Raw genomic sequence first — 15,955 nt, 5'->3', positions numbered from 1 at the left:
TGTGTTGAAGACATTTGGTTTTGTATGTCCGTTGTAAAGGCCGTGGGACATTGTTCGTACTCGCTAGTTTAATTTCTATTTTCACTAGCGCATCTGGCGGAGGCTGACCCAATCTTTTTTTGGTCGTCGAGGGAATGGTCGTGCCGGATCTTAAATTTAGGTTGTTTTTTTCATCATTTTTTGATTTTTTTTTGTATGTACGATGTATGTAAAATCGATTAACGTGCTCAAAAAATAGTGTTACGATATTGAGCTGGCTTGAGAACGCCACTGGTATATAACATGCCGTTGTAATTTCAAGAAAAAAAAAATGAGATTAGATAAGGCGGTACTTATATATGCTTCACAAGATAAGATTACCTACACACATTTTAGTTCGTCGTTATTAAATTTCAGACCATTGCAGTTTAAGCATTCCATTTCAAAAGGTGTGTTGTCTCGTCTGGGTTCAGCCATTGGACAAGCTAGAGGACTAGAACACCATAAAAGTTTGTCCAAGCGATCCAGTCCGATTCGTGAAGTGAAGTGTCTGGCGTGCATTGACGATCGTTAATAGTAAACTATTGTTGTTCGATTGCTACTGGAGCAGATCACCTATGCGCTACTCGTGTGAATTGCCTTAGACTTTTTTTAACCACGCAGATTCCCGTTTTATTTGCTAAATTTGTAAGTATTATTGTTATTTTGTTTGTCATTTTTGCAGTTCATCCATGAGTGTTCCTATGTGTGTGTAATGTGCTTAAATGTAACTTACAGAGACCAAAAAAAGTTTTCGTCGTTTTTTGCCAGAATTTTATTACGATAAACCATTTGTCAAATCAATTTTGATTCCCATCGGCAAGGTAAGTTACTCAATTTTGGTATACATCTCTATCTAGGGTTAACCTAAATAACTTTCTGAATTTCTTTACCTGTACACTCTTAATGAGTGTGATGCACAGTACGGCTGGTATGAATTTTTGGTCGCTATCAATGTTATCGCAAGGGCTTTGCGTTTTATAATCGTGACATATGACGTCGACCGACACAATTGCTCGATTCTGCGAATCCCATGATTCAAACTTTCGTCGGGGTGCATGTCGGTACACCCAACTATTAGCAATTGGAACGCGCAACACTTGGTTTGCAAAAAATGCGTGTATTTCAGTCTAAATGCATATCACAAACATCTTTATCATTTTCTTTCCAAGTTCAATTCGTGTCAAGTGATGGTACAGCTGCATAAAATTGGTATCATATGTTATGATATTTTGTACTACATTTAACGTTGAATTGGTACGAAGAGGGGTGTTTGTAGCAGGTATTTTGCCATCGCCATTGTAAACTTAAGAAAGATAAGATAACAGGTACCGTTTGGCATGGAATATATAAGATAAGATATCTATATATATAAAAATCTCGTGTCACGGTGTTTGTTGCGAGCAACCTCCGAAACGGCTGGACCATTTTCAACCAAACTTTGCACACGCCTTATGGTGGTATGAGAATAGGTTTTAAGACTTACAGAATGTTCAGATGTTACACTAAACTTAAATTATTAGCAATTTTCTAACTCCTATACCAAGGACAAGATTGTTGTTGTTGTATACAGCACTTTGACAGTCGATGTGAAATGCGGTTTACACTGGTGTACCCGTAGAATAAATTGGAGCAGTTGGCGAGCTCGCAGGAGGCCTCGCAATCGCGATAGCTGTTTAGCGCTGGTATATGGGTACAGATCAAGATCCTTGAAAGAGAACAGGTCGAAGCGCTTAGAGTAAATTGACAGAAAGCCATGGGAAAATTTTGACAGTTAAAGTGAACATTGTTTATGTTTAGCGATGGACGTTGCTATGGAGTGAATGAGAGTTTTGTTCAGCATTTTACATTCAATTCCTGGTAGAATATTTGAAGAATTAGAATCCAATTAGAATATTACATGACTGATACAATCCAAGGATCTCATTTATCATTCGTAACCAGGTTATAAATAAATGACAACAAGTAAATGACGGTATGCATATTGTACCAGTGTGTATCGATTGGATGTTTCATTTTACTCTCAGTGTTCAATTGAAAGTAAAAAGGACTTCTTTAACCCAGTTGAACATGTTAAACTTTTCGTTTTTTCCAGCAGGACCTTTGCAAACGGTAGTGGTTTGTGGTCGCGGAATGGCAAACAATGAAAAAGGTTATCAATGTTTCTGAATACAGAGTAGACTGCAATTACTTCTCCTTTATTGTCCAGAAGTGATTGACCGCAAGAAATTTAACCAATTTAACATTCCTAATAATAAATTCGTCCACTTTTGCGCGTTAACTATTAGCCGTTTGTTTGTAAACACTTTTTCATGAAACTGTCAAAAGCGAGCTGAAAATGGCAACCTAGCAACGGGCTTTGCATCGACCTGTTCTCCTTAATAGATCTTGGGTACAGATATTCCCCGATATACGCCATATTCGATGTACGTGAGTTGGGTATACGGTATGTTCTAAATTTGACAGTTCTTTGAGCAAATTGAATAAATTTGTCATATCGAATGTAACAGATCGAATACCTTCCTTTTGGTCGAATTTTCAAAATCACTTCAAAGGGTACAGGTATTCCTCGATGCCATACACGATATACGCAATTTCGCTATACGCGTTTTTCTTAATTTGAAATTTTGTATACTAATTGGACACATCAAATGTCAAACTCAAAATAAATTCCCTTTTGGTCAAATTTTAAAAACCATTTTAAATGGTTCAAAACTGTCATTTTAAGTTGAAATCAGATCAAATATCTAATTTAATGGCTAAAACCTACCCCATCAAGCAGAAAGATACGAAAATTAGCTATAATTTGATCGATAACATCGAAATTCGACTTACGCTAATATTCGAGATATGCGATTGCCTCCAGTCCACATTAATAGCATATATCGGGGAGTACCTGTATATGGTATAAATGTGTAAATGTAATAAATCTGTAAATGGGTCCAATAAATTCCGTGGTAATCCAAAAACACAGTCGTACGCAAAGGAATATTGTCATAGCAGATCTTAGTTACCTACTGAGACTACGACAAATATGAAGTATCGAAACTTTGAGATGAAATCATAGTAATCGTTGTAATCACTGTTTTTGTACTCCTCGGATTGCAAATTATTCTATTTTTAATTAAACAAGACATTAATTTTAACCCGTGTGAAACCGGGTAAATCAGCTAGTATATATATATATATATATATATAATTGAGCATATAATTGACTCTTTCATTGAGATATTCGGCCGTATCGGGGAGCTCGTTAGCAAGTAGCAACCGAAGCTTGTTTCTCCCAGTTTCAACCCCCTTATGACCAAAAATGCATATGTCCACCAAAAATGTGCATATTTACAGTGGCGGATTAAGGGTATCGGGGGGGGTTTCGGCACAAAACTTGCTTTTGGGAGATTTAACAGTAAACTTGAATACCGTCGGGAGCCCCTCATCAGTCACGATCATCAGTCACAGGCTCTAAAATTTTTGCTGCCGGGGGGGGGGGGGGAGTCCAAATGATTCGCCAGCCTCGGGCCCCAACGGCCATCCTTCCGGGGCCCTTGTCGCTAGTACTCTGTCCATACGGCATACTATAGAATGGCGATCTACGGGGCCCCTAAATCAGCGGGGCCCCAGGCGACCGCCTAGTCCGCCTACCGTTAGATCCGCCACTGCACATTTATAATGCTCAGGTTGAAGAATCTGTCACAAATCCTCATCCTGCACATCCGTTCGTTAACCGGCCACCACCCGATCACTATCTGCTGCATCACACCCAGCACCATGAACGCAGTACCGAGCTCGCGCTTCTCTCCATCGCTTTGGTAGATCGTGCAGTTGCTACGGTACTGGCGCACCGTCACGCCTTTCCAGCATACCTCCTGAAGTGCTACTATTTCGAAACCGCGGACCCAGATTTCATCGAACGCAATTCGGGTCTTCACATCCGATGAGAGGGTTTTGCAGTTCCATGTCCCAAGCTTCCAATCGTAAGTTCTTTTTCGGTGCGTGGGTCTAAATCGATTTGTCCGATACGGTGCTTCCTCTTGTTGACTATTCGTTGCGTTTATGATTTTACGAGGGTGACTTGCAAGGCCTCTCCCCTAACCTAGAGTCTCGTCGTAAGGCCTACGCTCACTGGCTTTTTAGAGTCCTGCAGCGAGCCAAGACGAAAGAGACCAGCGCAGCCCTTCGGGAAGAGACATACGCTGGGGGAAAGCTGACATAGAGAACAGACGCTCCCAGGTAGAGTCATGAAGATCAATCATCTACCTCTCTCTCAATTTAGCCATGCAAACCATCCGCCCAAGGGGTTGGGTATCCCTGTACACCATTCTTCTTCTTGTTCTTTGGCTCAACAACCGATGTCAAGGCCTGCCTGTACCCACTTGTGGGCTTGGCTTTCAGTGACTAATTGATTCCCCCCATAGCAGGATAGTCAGTCCTACTTATGGCGGCGCGGTCTATTTGGGGATTGAACCCATGTTCGGGCATGTTGTTAAGTCGTACGAGTTGACGACTGTACTAGGAGACCGGCCCTGTACACCCAAGCTTGAATAATTGAGAGACATGTTACCGTTCTGTACTACGGGGACGTATTGAGTAGGAGTAGGAGGTGGAGAGCTTATGTTAACCTTCTAGAGGCTTCGGATCCACCTCCGTATCAGCGCGGTATTGCTACAACATTGCCAACAGAACCAAGTGACAAGTGTACATATTGGTGTAAATAATTGAACACAAAAATTCATTAGGTGACGCATTTGTCACGAGGCGTGGAACTTAGTGATGTGTGAGTCAATCCGAACATTCCCGGGCTGTAGCCATCCATAAGCGACCCAGAGTTTTTGGAGATCTGGAAGGTACAAGTAGGCACAATACCTTCGATAGGTGCAAGAAAACAGCAACGATTTCGTCCGGAACTCGCCGCTCCAACGGGTAGTAGTTGCTTATACTTTCTTGCACCTGATGATCCTTCGCGTCTTCTCAATCTCGTTGCATCCACGTGTCGGAATTGATTCTAACATGCCGTCACAGACTTTCGTGTTACGTCATGATATGAAAAATTTAGCCTTGGAAATTTCTTGATAACGGTCTCCTTATTATATCCACTGAACGTGCCGTCACAAGGTTGGATAAAAGAGAAGCATTAGCAGAAAAGGATGTTTTATGTTTGTTTCTTATTTATTAGCTTTAACTATAAAGAATAGAAACCTATTACAAACCTATAATTATGTGTTTTGATTCTTTATAAAAAAATAGATAAGTTTATATTATCTAAACAAGAATATTTTAGCTTAAACAAGAGATAAAAAATCTCAAATAACTCAAACAGCGATAAAACATCCTTTTTGGCGAGCTGTTAAACATGGTTTTTAATATTGGGGCCCTTCACGATTCGAGTTATTTTTTTGTATGTAGTTTGACAGTTGGAGGCTGAAATCATGTAAACACTCCATACAAAACCACACATAAAACTAGCCTGCAATTTTCAGTCTAGATTATTCTAGCCTCATAGCTAGAATTAGATTCGAGTACCTGCTCGAAAACACGGTGTTGTTTACATTTACCCCAAGGTGCATTAAAGAGATCACGTGGTGGAATCTAGAATCAATGCGTTTGTAGTCCAGGTGGTCTCATAGCATGTTTTTTATAATTAAATTTGAATATCACTTTTTGACAGGATGGGTGAAAACTTTTGTTCAAACAAGCTTTCTTGAGGCTTGACGAATACTCTAAACACTCTTAAAATCTTCATTCAGAAGCAGAAGCGATAAAAATCAGCCTTCTAAATTAATACACCTTGGGATAAGCCCACCTGTATATTTTACTCATTTAGATAGCTGCTCGAAAACTGCTATACAATGCAAACAGCTGACAGGCTGAAATTTCAGCCTACGAACATAAAACGGAAAGGACCCCATTATTTAGTTTTCCACTGTTATATCAACTGGGGAAGAGCAGTAGATATGGCTATCCAACTGAAATGGTTTTTATTTTATATGAAGTTTTCAACTGCATATCCCACTGCTCGACTTTTTAACCATGTTGCTATGGCGGCAAACACCATTCCTCTCCACAGCCAATCCGATCGGTTAGTGAAGATTCTGATTGAGAAAACGCAATTGGATATCATTGGAATTTTGATAACCGATCGACTAAATTATCCACTCCATTATCGACTTTCGTTCCCAATCAGGCCCATCGTTTATGTTTAGCGATGGACGTTGCTATAGAGTGAATAAGAGTTTTGTTCAACATTTTGCACTCATTTCCTGGTAGAATATTTTAAGAATAAGAAACCAATTAAAATATTGCATTACTGATACAATCCAAGGATCTCATTTATCATTCGTCGGGTTATAAACAGAAGACGATATGCATATTGTACTTGTGTGTGCCGATTCGACGTTTCATTTTACTCTCAGTGTTTAAGTGAAAGTAAATAGGACTTCTGTTACCCAGTTGGAACATGTGAAGTGCTGTTTTACGCCTGTTAAATTTTTCGTTCTTCCAGCAGGACCGTTGCAAACGGTAGTGATTCGTTGCCACGGAATGGCAAGCAATGAGGTTATCTGTATACAGAGTAGACTGCAATAACTTCTCCTTTATTCTCCAGAAGTGATTGACCGCAAGAAATTTAACCAATATAATTTTCCTAATAGTAGATTCGTCCACTTTTCCAAGTTAACTATTAGCCGTTTTTTTGTAAACACTTTTTCATGAAACTGTCAAAAGCGAGCTGAAAATGGCAACCTAGCGGGCTTTGCATAGACCTGTTCTCCTTAATAGATCTTGAAATTATCCACTCCGTTATCGACTTTCCTTCAATGGTTGCTAAGAACTACAACAATCATTTCGTTTCATTACCTTTTGGAAACTGGAATCCAACATTTCCCTCTTCAGGTTTCTTCGTCCAATATGCCTATAACCGGTCTGAAAGTTTAATCGTACGCCGTGGTCTCTCCATGATTAATGTTCTCTAAAAAGAAGGTTGGTTTTGAAAAGAGATTGAGAAAGAGATTTGGTAGCCATGATGGATGGAGATTTCTATGGAGATTGGCAGATAGGGAGTCAGAGTTGCTAAGGACTTTGTATGAGTTGCTAAATAACTTTGGACTCCCCAGTTGTCAAATGTCAAAGCATACTGGACCTGTAGTAATTTATGGACCTTCAAAAGCTCACAAAAATCTCAAGGCTTGCCGACATAAATTTCAGGAATAACTTGTATGGAAAAAAGTACCAACTAAAAAGCACATGTTCTATAGTTGGCAGGGAATCGAAGTTCAACCAGTGAGTTCGGACTGTATTTGAATCCGCCAACTGCGAATAGTCCTTGGTGACGCAACGTATTGTCATGACATCTCCCTGCGAGAGAAAGACAACACGTAATAAGAATGAGTGCGAATGATGATGGCTGCCTCAAACTTTTTTTTTACAATAAGCGCATTTTTACAACGTGCATTTTTTACAACAGGCGAAAAAGATACTTTAAAAAGTTGTATAACTTTTGAGAGAAACGTACGTAAAAACTAGAAAATGACTTAAATATCCACCTAATAGTTACGGCCTCGTCGCCTGCGGTTGAAGATGCATTTTTTTTGTGAAAAAATAATATGGACAGATTTTTAAATTTCAAATGTTCCTATAATTTTTACAAAACACTATTCTGAACCTCAATTACAGTTTTTTTAAATTCAACGCAGTGTTACAGATTTACGGTTTTCACCACGGAACACATTATTCATGCAAACAAAATGTATGTATGTATGTATGTATGGCTACCCGTGTAGGCGATTGTATGGTTAGGTAGAGCGTGTCTTGTGAGTATTATTTTATAATGTGTATTGTTTTAAGGGTAATAGACGGCAATACCAACGACAACTCAAGCACAACACACGTGTATCCACATTATCCTTGAAGAATGCCATGAATAATATATTCATTATGTCGCTTAGTTAGAACTGCGGTCAATTATTGCAACTATACAATTCAATTTAGCTTTATTTATATTTATAGACAAACAAAACATGGAACCATCTACGAAAAAACAAAAAACCACTCATGAGTATAACAGAGTAAAGGCAAACAATGAGCCAATGCCGTCATCCAGCAAAACAACAACACCATCCAAAACTAACGACGATCAGGATTTATCTTCCAAGCAAGGTATGTTTTAACCAGCTTTATTTTGTAATCGTGACTAGTGAATTTGGCCCGGTTGAAAGGATTCGCAAAAGCACCTCAAATGTGTATACTGACTGCAGAACACATTTAAAGGTTTTCATGCAAACGTGTAGATAAGCAATTCTGTTCTCTTTTGATGTCCTTTTACAATCACACTATATAATCGTGTTTCTATATTGGTACATGTTTCTATCCAATTATTATCCCGGTTCACAGCCCTTCCATCCTTTTGTCTTATCTTACCTACTTATCCGGCGCTACAACCGTTTTGCGGTCTTGGCCTGCCTCAGGATTGTTCGAAACCGCTCGCGGTCTCGCGCCTTCGTCTGCCAGTTCGATATCCCGGCCTTAATGGCGGACCCCTCCACGCCATCTTGCCACCTCAATTTGGGCCTATCACGCCTCTTCTGTCCTTGTGGACGGCCTAAAAAGACTTTACGGGCTGGGTCGTCCGTTTCCATGCGTACAACATGGCCAGCCCACCGGAGCCTGGCGAGCTTGATACGCTGTACGACAGTGAGGTCGCCATACATCTCGTATAGCTCGTCATTATAGCGGCTCCTCCATTGTCTTTCCACACATACGGGGCCAAGTATGCTTCTGAGCATCTTCCTCTCGAACGCGGGTAAGAGGGTTTCGTTAGGTTTGGACAGTGTCGATGTCTCAGAGACGTATGTGAGTACTGGTACTATATAGGTAATATATAGTCCCAGCTTCGTCCGTCGCGACAGGTTCTTTGAGGTGAACTGATTTTTTAGGCTGTAGAATGACCGGTTGGCAGCCAGCATCCTTGCGCGCATCTCTGCTTCCATGCTATTGTCGTTACTGACCTTTGACCTAAGATAGGTGAATTGTGGGACGACTTCAAAAGTGCGTTAATTTATCTGTACGCCACGCTTACGTAGATTCTTATTATTAACTGTTAGGGTCGCTGATGTTGCCACCATCAGTTTCCTCTTTGCCTCGTTTTCCTGCCGCCTGCTCGATCCCTTGGCTTCTTCTACATAGGAGAGCCGCAGACTAATGATGTCTATGTCATCAGCGTATGCCAGGATCTGGGTTGACTTATAGAAGATGGTTCCCGTAGTCTCCACCCTCGAGTCGCGGATGGCCCTCTCTAGCGCTTGGTTGAATAGGAGACAGGCAAGCCCGCCCCCTGGCGCATGGTGGTAGCAAAAGATCCTGAGAGTTTTCCATCTACCCTCACCTGGCAAGTGACGTTGGTCAAAGTCATTCTCACTAGCCTTATCAGTTTGGCCGAGATTCCAAAAGAGATCATAGCAACATACAGTATTGCCCTGGCTATGCTATCATATGCGGCTTTGAAGTCATTGAAGAGATGGTATGTGTCGTATCTGTATTCAGCCATCTTCTCCAAGATCAGTGGTTAATTTTCCGTTTCGGAATGCTCTTTGATAGTTTCCGACTATAAAAATTATTACAACCAAAAAATATAGCTAATTTATAATAGCTAATTCATTTTTATTTACAGACAAACAAATCATGGAGCCATCTGCAAAAAAACGAAAAGAGGCTTCTGATTGTAACACAGCAGTGGAAAAAAATGAGCTATTACCATCATCCAGTAAAACAGCCACATCTTCCCAATATAACGATGATGAGGATTCTTCTTCCAACCAAGGTATGTTTCAACCAACCTTATATTGCCATCGTTATATTTGTCAGAGGATACCCGCATCAAGCAGTTTCCCGCGCAGGAAATGGGGTAAAATCTGCGCAGATGCTGCGCAAATTTGGGTGGGTTTTCTAAGCGAGACTTCAGTGAAATTTGGGCTGGGTAGAGCAGTTTTGGCGCCCTCTGTTGGAGAAATGGACGAAATATTTTAGGCAGCGGAGCAAAAAAAAAAAAAAACGGTCGAAAAATTCAAAAATATTGGAACTCCTTTTTTTCCTCCTCTCCTTCTCCTCCCTCCTACACCTTGCCTTGCCTTACTTGCGCGCTTCAGCACGTGCCTTAAACCATCAGCTGATCGTATGTTGTGTATACGTTGGTAACTTAACTTAAGAAGATAAACGGGATGCGTCCGCCTGCTTCAAGTGCTCCACTCCAAATGCTCTATATTTCTCTTAAATCTAATCCTTATCCTAGTATAATCATGTTCTTAACACTATCTCATAAAAATGTGTGCGTAACGTCTCCCTTTTCAGTTCCAAGCGTCCTCGCTTGGTTTTAATAAATCATAACAAATAACAATTCATTTTTTTATCATTGATTTATGAACCTTAAAATCAAATGAATAAAATAAATGTTAGTTGATTATCTTGTTTTACTTCAGAAGCTTTAAATGGTTCTTTATCTTTCGTATTTCATTGCGTAACTCTTACGAATACTTTCTCCCCGGGGCTTAATCTATGCGGTAGTTCTCTATTCTTATTTCCATTTCCTATTAATTTTTATTTGTTTTTGAAGTATTACTTTTACATTTGATTGCAGTTTGTTGAAGCATTCTAATATTTAATCCGTATCGGGTTTTCCTTGAACGTTGAAAATTAATTCTCTTGGTCTGTAGCCTGTAACCGAATGGATAGTATGATTATAAATGTCAACTAGTACATTGATCTTATCGAAAATTTCCAAATTATTGTATCTTCTATTTAATGTTCTATACAATTCTATGAAGGTTGAGTGGAATCTTTCTACTATGCCATTGGAATTGCTTCCACTGGCGTGATGGATTTCTATATTTATAGCTTGAAGAAAACCAACAAAATCTATGGATACAAAAGCCGGTTCTTGATCACGTATTATTAATTTGGGTCTCCCAAATATCCTGGTATGATCTGTGATAGCCTTTTTAAGATTTATAATGGTTCTTATTTGTAAAGGGATCACGTTTGCAAATTTCGAAAATGCGTCGACAATTGTTAACATTTTATTTCCTTTTAAGAAAAATATGTCAATATGGACCTTTTCAAACGGTTTGATGGCATAGTTAGAGCTGCGAATCAATCTTTGAGGATTTCTGTCGTATTTACTTTTCCTGCAAATGCTGCAAGTATGAATGAATTCTTTATTTTTTTTTATCCATAGATGGAAAAAAATGCTTAGAATTTGTGGATTATTTTCTTTAATTCCTCGATGCGCATATTCATGGGTTTTCATTACGATATCATCTTGCTCTACATCTGATTTTATATCTGTTAAAGAGGTGTAAATTTTGAATATCTTGTTTTCTGCCAAGTGTTTTCTGTACGTCTCTTGAATGAGCTGGATAAGTGAACTGGGACAAAGAATACAAGAAGTACCGTTAATTTTAACTTTTTCTTTAATAATGTGAACAATATCTTCAAAATATTGCGGCTTTGAAATTATGAACCTATGGAACTTAGGGAAAACTTCCTCATGCGTTTCTGTTACATTGAAGTCAACAAGAAATATCAACTAATTTTTGAAGAGATTCGTAGGCTTTTCTGTGATACGTACGTAATGCTCATTTCGTGTCTGCCGAGTGTATTGTCATTTCATCGTTTGTGTCACCGTTCAACTCATTTACTCCTATTTCATTAGATGCAAAATTTGGCCATATTCGAGACAAAGCATCGGCCACCACATTTTCCTTTCCCGGCCTATAAATTGTTTCAAAATCAAATTCTGTTAGAACTATGTTCCATCGGACTATCTTTTGATTTAAACTTGATGAAGCATAAATCAATGGGCGGTGGTCAGTAACCAACTTAAACTTCCGACCGTATAAATATTGTCGAAATTGTTTTACTTCCCAGACAATTGCGAGGAGTTCTTTTTCAGTGGTACAATAATTTTTCTCTGACTTATTCAGAGTCTGAGAAGCATAAGCAATTGGCCTGTCTTTACCAATCTGGCCCTGAGATAGCATTGCTCCTACTGCGAAGTTACTAGTGTCGGTAGTGAGAATAAATTCCTTAGTGTAATCCGGGTAGGCTAGAGTAGGATCCATTGTTAATAAAGATTTACACTTCTCGAAGCATGTTATTTCTTTGGATGCAAATTGGAACTCAGATTCTCAGTTTCAGTTCAGTTTTTCGGCACTGGCCATGTCTTAATTATTTCTATTTTATCGGTGTTTAGTCTAACACCATCTTCAGTCACTGTGTGTCCTAAAAATTGAACTTCTCTTCGGAAAAAGTAACATTTTTCAATTTTTAGTCTAGAATCGTTCAATTTCTGAAAAATTTTACGAATGTCTTTGACATGATCTTCTAATGAACTAGAAAATATAATTATATTGTCCACATAGACAAGACAACAAATTCCAATAAACTCCCTTAAAATTGCATCCATCACTCTTTGGAATGTTGCCGGGGCGTTTGAGCTCAAAAGGCATCCTAGTAAATTCAAATTTCCAAGATTTTATTGAAAAAGCAGTTTTCTCTATGTCTTTTTCTTCTTCCATGTGAATCTGATGAAAACCAGACACGAGATCAATTGTAGAAAAATAGCTAGCTCGTCCTAATGTATCTGAAGGCCGGGCTACATTGATCGTACTCTCTGGTGTAATTTTGATATTCACTATCAAATTATTTTTTTCTAATATTTGGATTTTTTCGATTAGAAATATTTGATCAATTTAATTCGCCTACCTCATTTGAGTTATGGTCTGTACCAGCTTCATGGCTATTGACCTGCAGTTTTGATAACATTGTTCTCATCGTTACATCGTCATCTCTCTTACTCGTTGGTTTAAATTTATCTGATCGTGTACGGTCGTAGTTTGAGACAGGTTTATTACCGCGTATTGCATTTCTCTGTGTTTGTGATGTGCTGGAGTAATTCGTACTCTTTCTATACGCCGCGTTCGTGTACTCTTTTACTACTGAAAAAGCTTCATCCAAATTTATCAGTTTACAGCTTCTGACATGCGACGCTAGTGGACCATCTAGTCCATCAACGAAACGCGTTAGTGTTAGTAAACTAATGAACTTATTCATTGCCTGGCTGGGATCCTTATAGTCTTCCGTATTTGCAGTTACAGATTTTATGCGTGTATCGAGTTTTTTTAGGGTTTGATAAAATTCTGTTAACGTTTTATTCCCTTGCTGTTCGTAAAAAAGTGATTGAACATATGACGTGAGATCTCGTTTTTCACCGAAGCAATTCTGTAACGTTGCTTTTATCTTTGGCCACGTGTTAAAGTTCCCTGCAGCTATCAAAGCTTCTCTCGCTTCTCCTAATATTTTGCTCTTCATTGCTCGAACAATAAGTTCGTACGTTTGTGTGCCCTTATAGGTGTCGAATAGATTAAGCGTTGCTTCAGTATCTTCTATCCAAGCTTGTGTCTCGTTTTTGCTACCATAAAATATTGGTAAATTTAAACCATTTATTTTTTTATAGGATCTGGCGTTTTAAAGGAAAGCATTGAATCATCTTTTACAACCGCCCTCATCTTATTCATTTCTTCGACTAGGCTATTCTGTGTATCGGTTAAACGCCTTATGTGTTCCAAGAGCTCTTCTCGGGTAAAATTATTTTCTTGATTCATCGTGTGTGATGGATTTTGCACTTTTTATGTCACTCGTGTCACTCTACTTACACGCTTTGTTTGTGCTTGTAGTTGTCTGTATGCTCTATATTTCTCTTAAATCTAATCCTTATCCTAGTATCATGTTCTTAACACTATCGCATACAAATGTGTGCGTAACTTATATGTGGTGTTTTGGCGGTTGTGTGTTTTTATTGGTATAGGGGTTAGCATTTGTTATTTGTGTCGGTGTGGTTTATTTCGGGAATTGAAGTATGTTTGGTGTGTTGATGGTTTATTTTATTGCGTGCCGCTGCAGATGAGTCCATTTCATGCCCATGTCAATCCAGCATAAAGAAGCCGATTTGAAACAAGCGTAGGAGAACGTCTAACACTAATCTAATTTTTTTTTTAATTTGAACATGTTTGATGCTTGAACGACCTTCTAAGTATCATGTAGCACGGTGTATAGTGAGAATAAAATATTTTTTAAAAATGTGCCCAAATCTGTCTCGAGCTTTCTGGTCTCGATACACACTCGCACACACACAGCGCGGGGAAAGTGACCGTTCACTCTATCATGCCGCGATCCCCCTCCCCGCCCGGCTCTTTGGATGAGGATGCGCTACAAGATAGCTGAACCAGCCTTTCTTCCGATAAAGTAGCGGTAATCGACCATGCGGGGGGGGGGGGTTGGTGGGGGGTGCGCGCTCACGTGCGCGCGTTCGTGGGTGCGTTCTCGCGAGCGCGCGTACATGTATGTGTGCGTGCGTGCGTGATCGTGCGTGCGTGTGTGTGTGCGGAAACCCCACAACCGTTTGATTCTGATGCGTACATTTTCATCCAATGCGGCTACAAAGTTCATGCATTTTTGATCTCGCTACCTGAGAGACAACACTACCATTGGATTGGCATCATCATCTTTGCGATCGGCTCTACTGTTGGGGGCAAAAGACACACGATCGAAGCAAACGTGCATGTGATATGTAGCACATTTCTTTCCAAATCTACTAGCGGATGCAAGTGGAAACAAAACTTGAATTGAATCCATACAAAAAAGGATCCTGGATTTGTTTATTACGGTGCGCGTATGGTGCTGCACCTGTCCGTCCAGAATCTGGTGGCTTGTTGGCTGGGCAAGCCGGTATCATGACGCCGAGCGACCGGCACTGCCTTGGAATGGGTTTGGCTCGGTAGATTAATGTCCTTTGGTCGAGGGCATTCAGGTGCATTTGTCGCGTCACAGCGGTAGCCCGGCAGCAACAAAGACAAAACTCTTCCCCGGGTGTGGACTGTTATGCTAAATTCTTCTTCTTCTTATTATTATTGTTGGCGTAATAGCCTGCGCAATAATGCCGGCCTTTTCAGGACTTGAGTACCACGTAGCCGGATAGCCAGTGCTTGCTACGGCGGACGGTTCATACGCGGTTAGAACCCGCGACGTGCATGCTGTTAAGATGTGCGGAATGATGGCGGTGCCGCGGGACCGCTCCTATCTTGCGGGAAACTTGCATACTGCCACACTGTCTCTTGCCCAATGCATACGCTGCAGGCAGAGGGAAGGATGCACCTCCACAATAAAAAACCGATGATCGTAGGGGTCCCATGGCCATCCCCCCGCGCCGACGATTTAAGTATACTGTTCAATCTCCCAACGGCTGTGTATCAGTACCCCCTCCTCCCGGTCATCAGTTAACATTTACAGGGGCCGTCTTTCCGCCTAGGGCTCCCGATTCCCCTACTCCGCCACTGTCATGAACACCTTCCTTTCTTTGACCGATAGATCATAACATTCCGGAAGAGCATACATTCGGCGACAGTTTTGCATACACACTCACACCCATGCGCAGGCGGCTTGGCATATCTGTGTAATCTACACCATACGAAAGCAAAAGCTTAGTGTAACAAAGTTATACTTTATGCTTAGCACTTTCAGTTCGATGGCAGGCCCCAGGAACTGCCAGTGAACTTTCCAGTAGGGGAAAGCGGGGCAAAATGGGCATGTGGGGCAAAATGGGCACCCTCTATTTAAGCATTATTTGACTACAAAGATACTTTCCAATGCTCAAAATGTATTCATTAGAGTGTTCTATGAACACCATGTAAGTTTCATAACCCTTACATAACAAATAAAAAAGAAAAATGCAAAATAAGATTTCGTAGCATATTGATGTAATTTTTGCCACTTCGAAAATAAGCTTAAACCAGTGTCACAGTGATGCGTTGAAGTTTTACATGATATATTTTTAAAGATATGACAGTTCTATACAATTTGTCTCCAGAAAGCAAGGCGATTGAATGCGTATTTT

The 15,955-nt window shown here is 40.1% G+C and overlaps 2 protein-coding genes across 4 annotated transcripts in view; one reads left to right on the top strand and one right to left on the bottom strand.

The window, feature by feature from the left end:
- Positions 1 to 396: 396 nt before the first annotated feature.
- The window catches only part of LOC121595175, a 28,839-nt gene continuing 13,280 nt past the window's right edge, over positions 397 to 15,955 (top strand). The window contains exons 1-5 of one of the 3 annotated variants that reach the window (XM_041918871.1): positions 397 to 666; positions 757 to 842; positions 7,707 to 7,823; positions 8,020 to 8,169; positions 9,680 to 9,829. In XM_041918871.1, the coding sequence (XP_041774805.1) occupies positions 8,031 to 8,169; positions 9,680 to 9,829 (289 nt within the window). In that variant the 5' untranslated portion in view covers positions 397 to 666; positions 757 to 842; positions 7,707 to 7,823; positions 8,020 to 8,030. The remainder of the gene's footprint in view (positions 667 to 756; positions 843 to 7,706; positions 7,824 to 8,019; positions 8,170 to 9,679; positions 9,830 to 15,955) is intronic. The other 2 variants (XM_041918870.1, XM_041918872.1) reach the window with 2 other exon arrangements.
- LOC121595177 (filaggrin) overlaps positions 6,790 to 15,955 on the bottom strand; it is a 141,930-nt gene continuing 132,764 nt past the window's right edge. Inside the window, exon 9 of the mRNA XM_041918891.1 lies at positions 6,790 to 6,982. Within this exon, the coding sequence (XP_041774825.1) occupies positions 6,945 to 6,982 (38 nt within the window). The 3' untranslated portion in view covers positions 6,790 to 6,944. The remainder of the gene's footprint in view (positions 6,983 to 15,955) is intronic.

This window comes from Anopheles merus, chromosome 3R (genome assembly GCF_017562075.2).
Source record: "Anopheles merus strain MAF chromosome 3R, AmerM5.1, whole genome shotgun sequence".
Lineage (NCBI taxonomy): Eukaryota > Metazoa > Arthropoda > Insecta > Diptera > Culicidae > Anopheles > Anopheles merus.
Note: the sequence above shows the minus strand (reverse complement) of the source record. Positions and strands in the feature narration are given on the sequence as shown.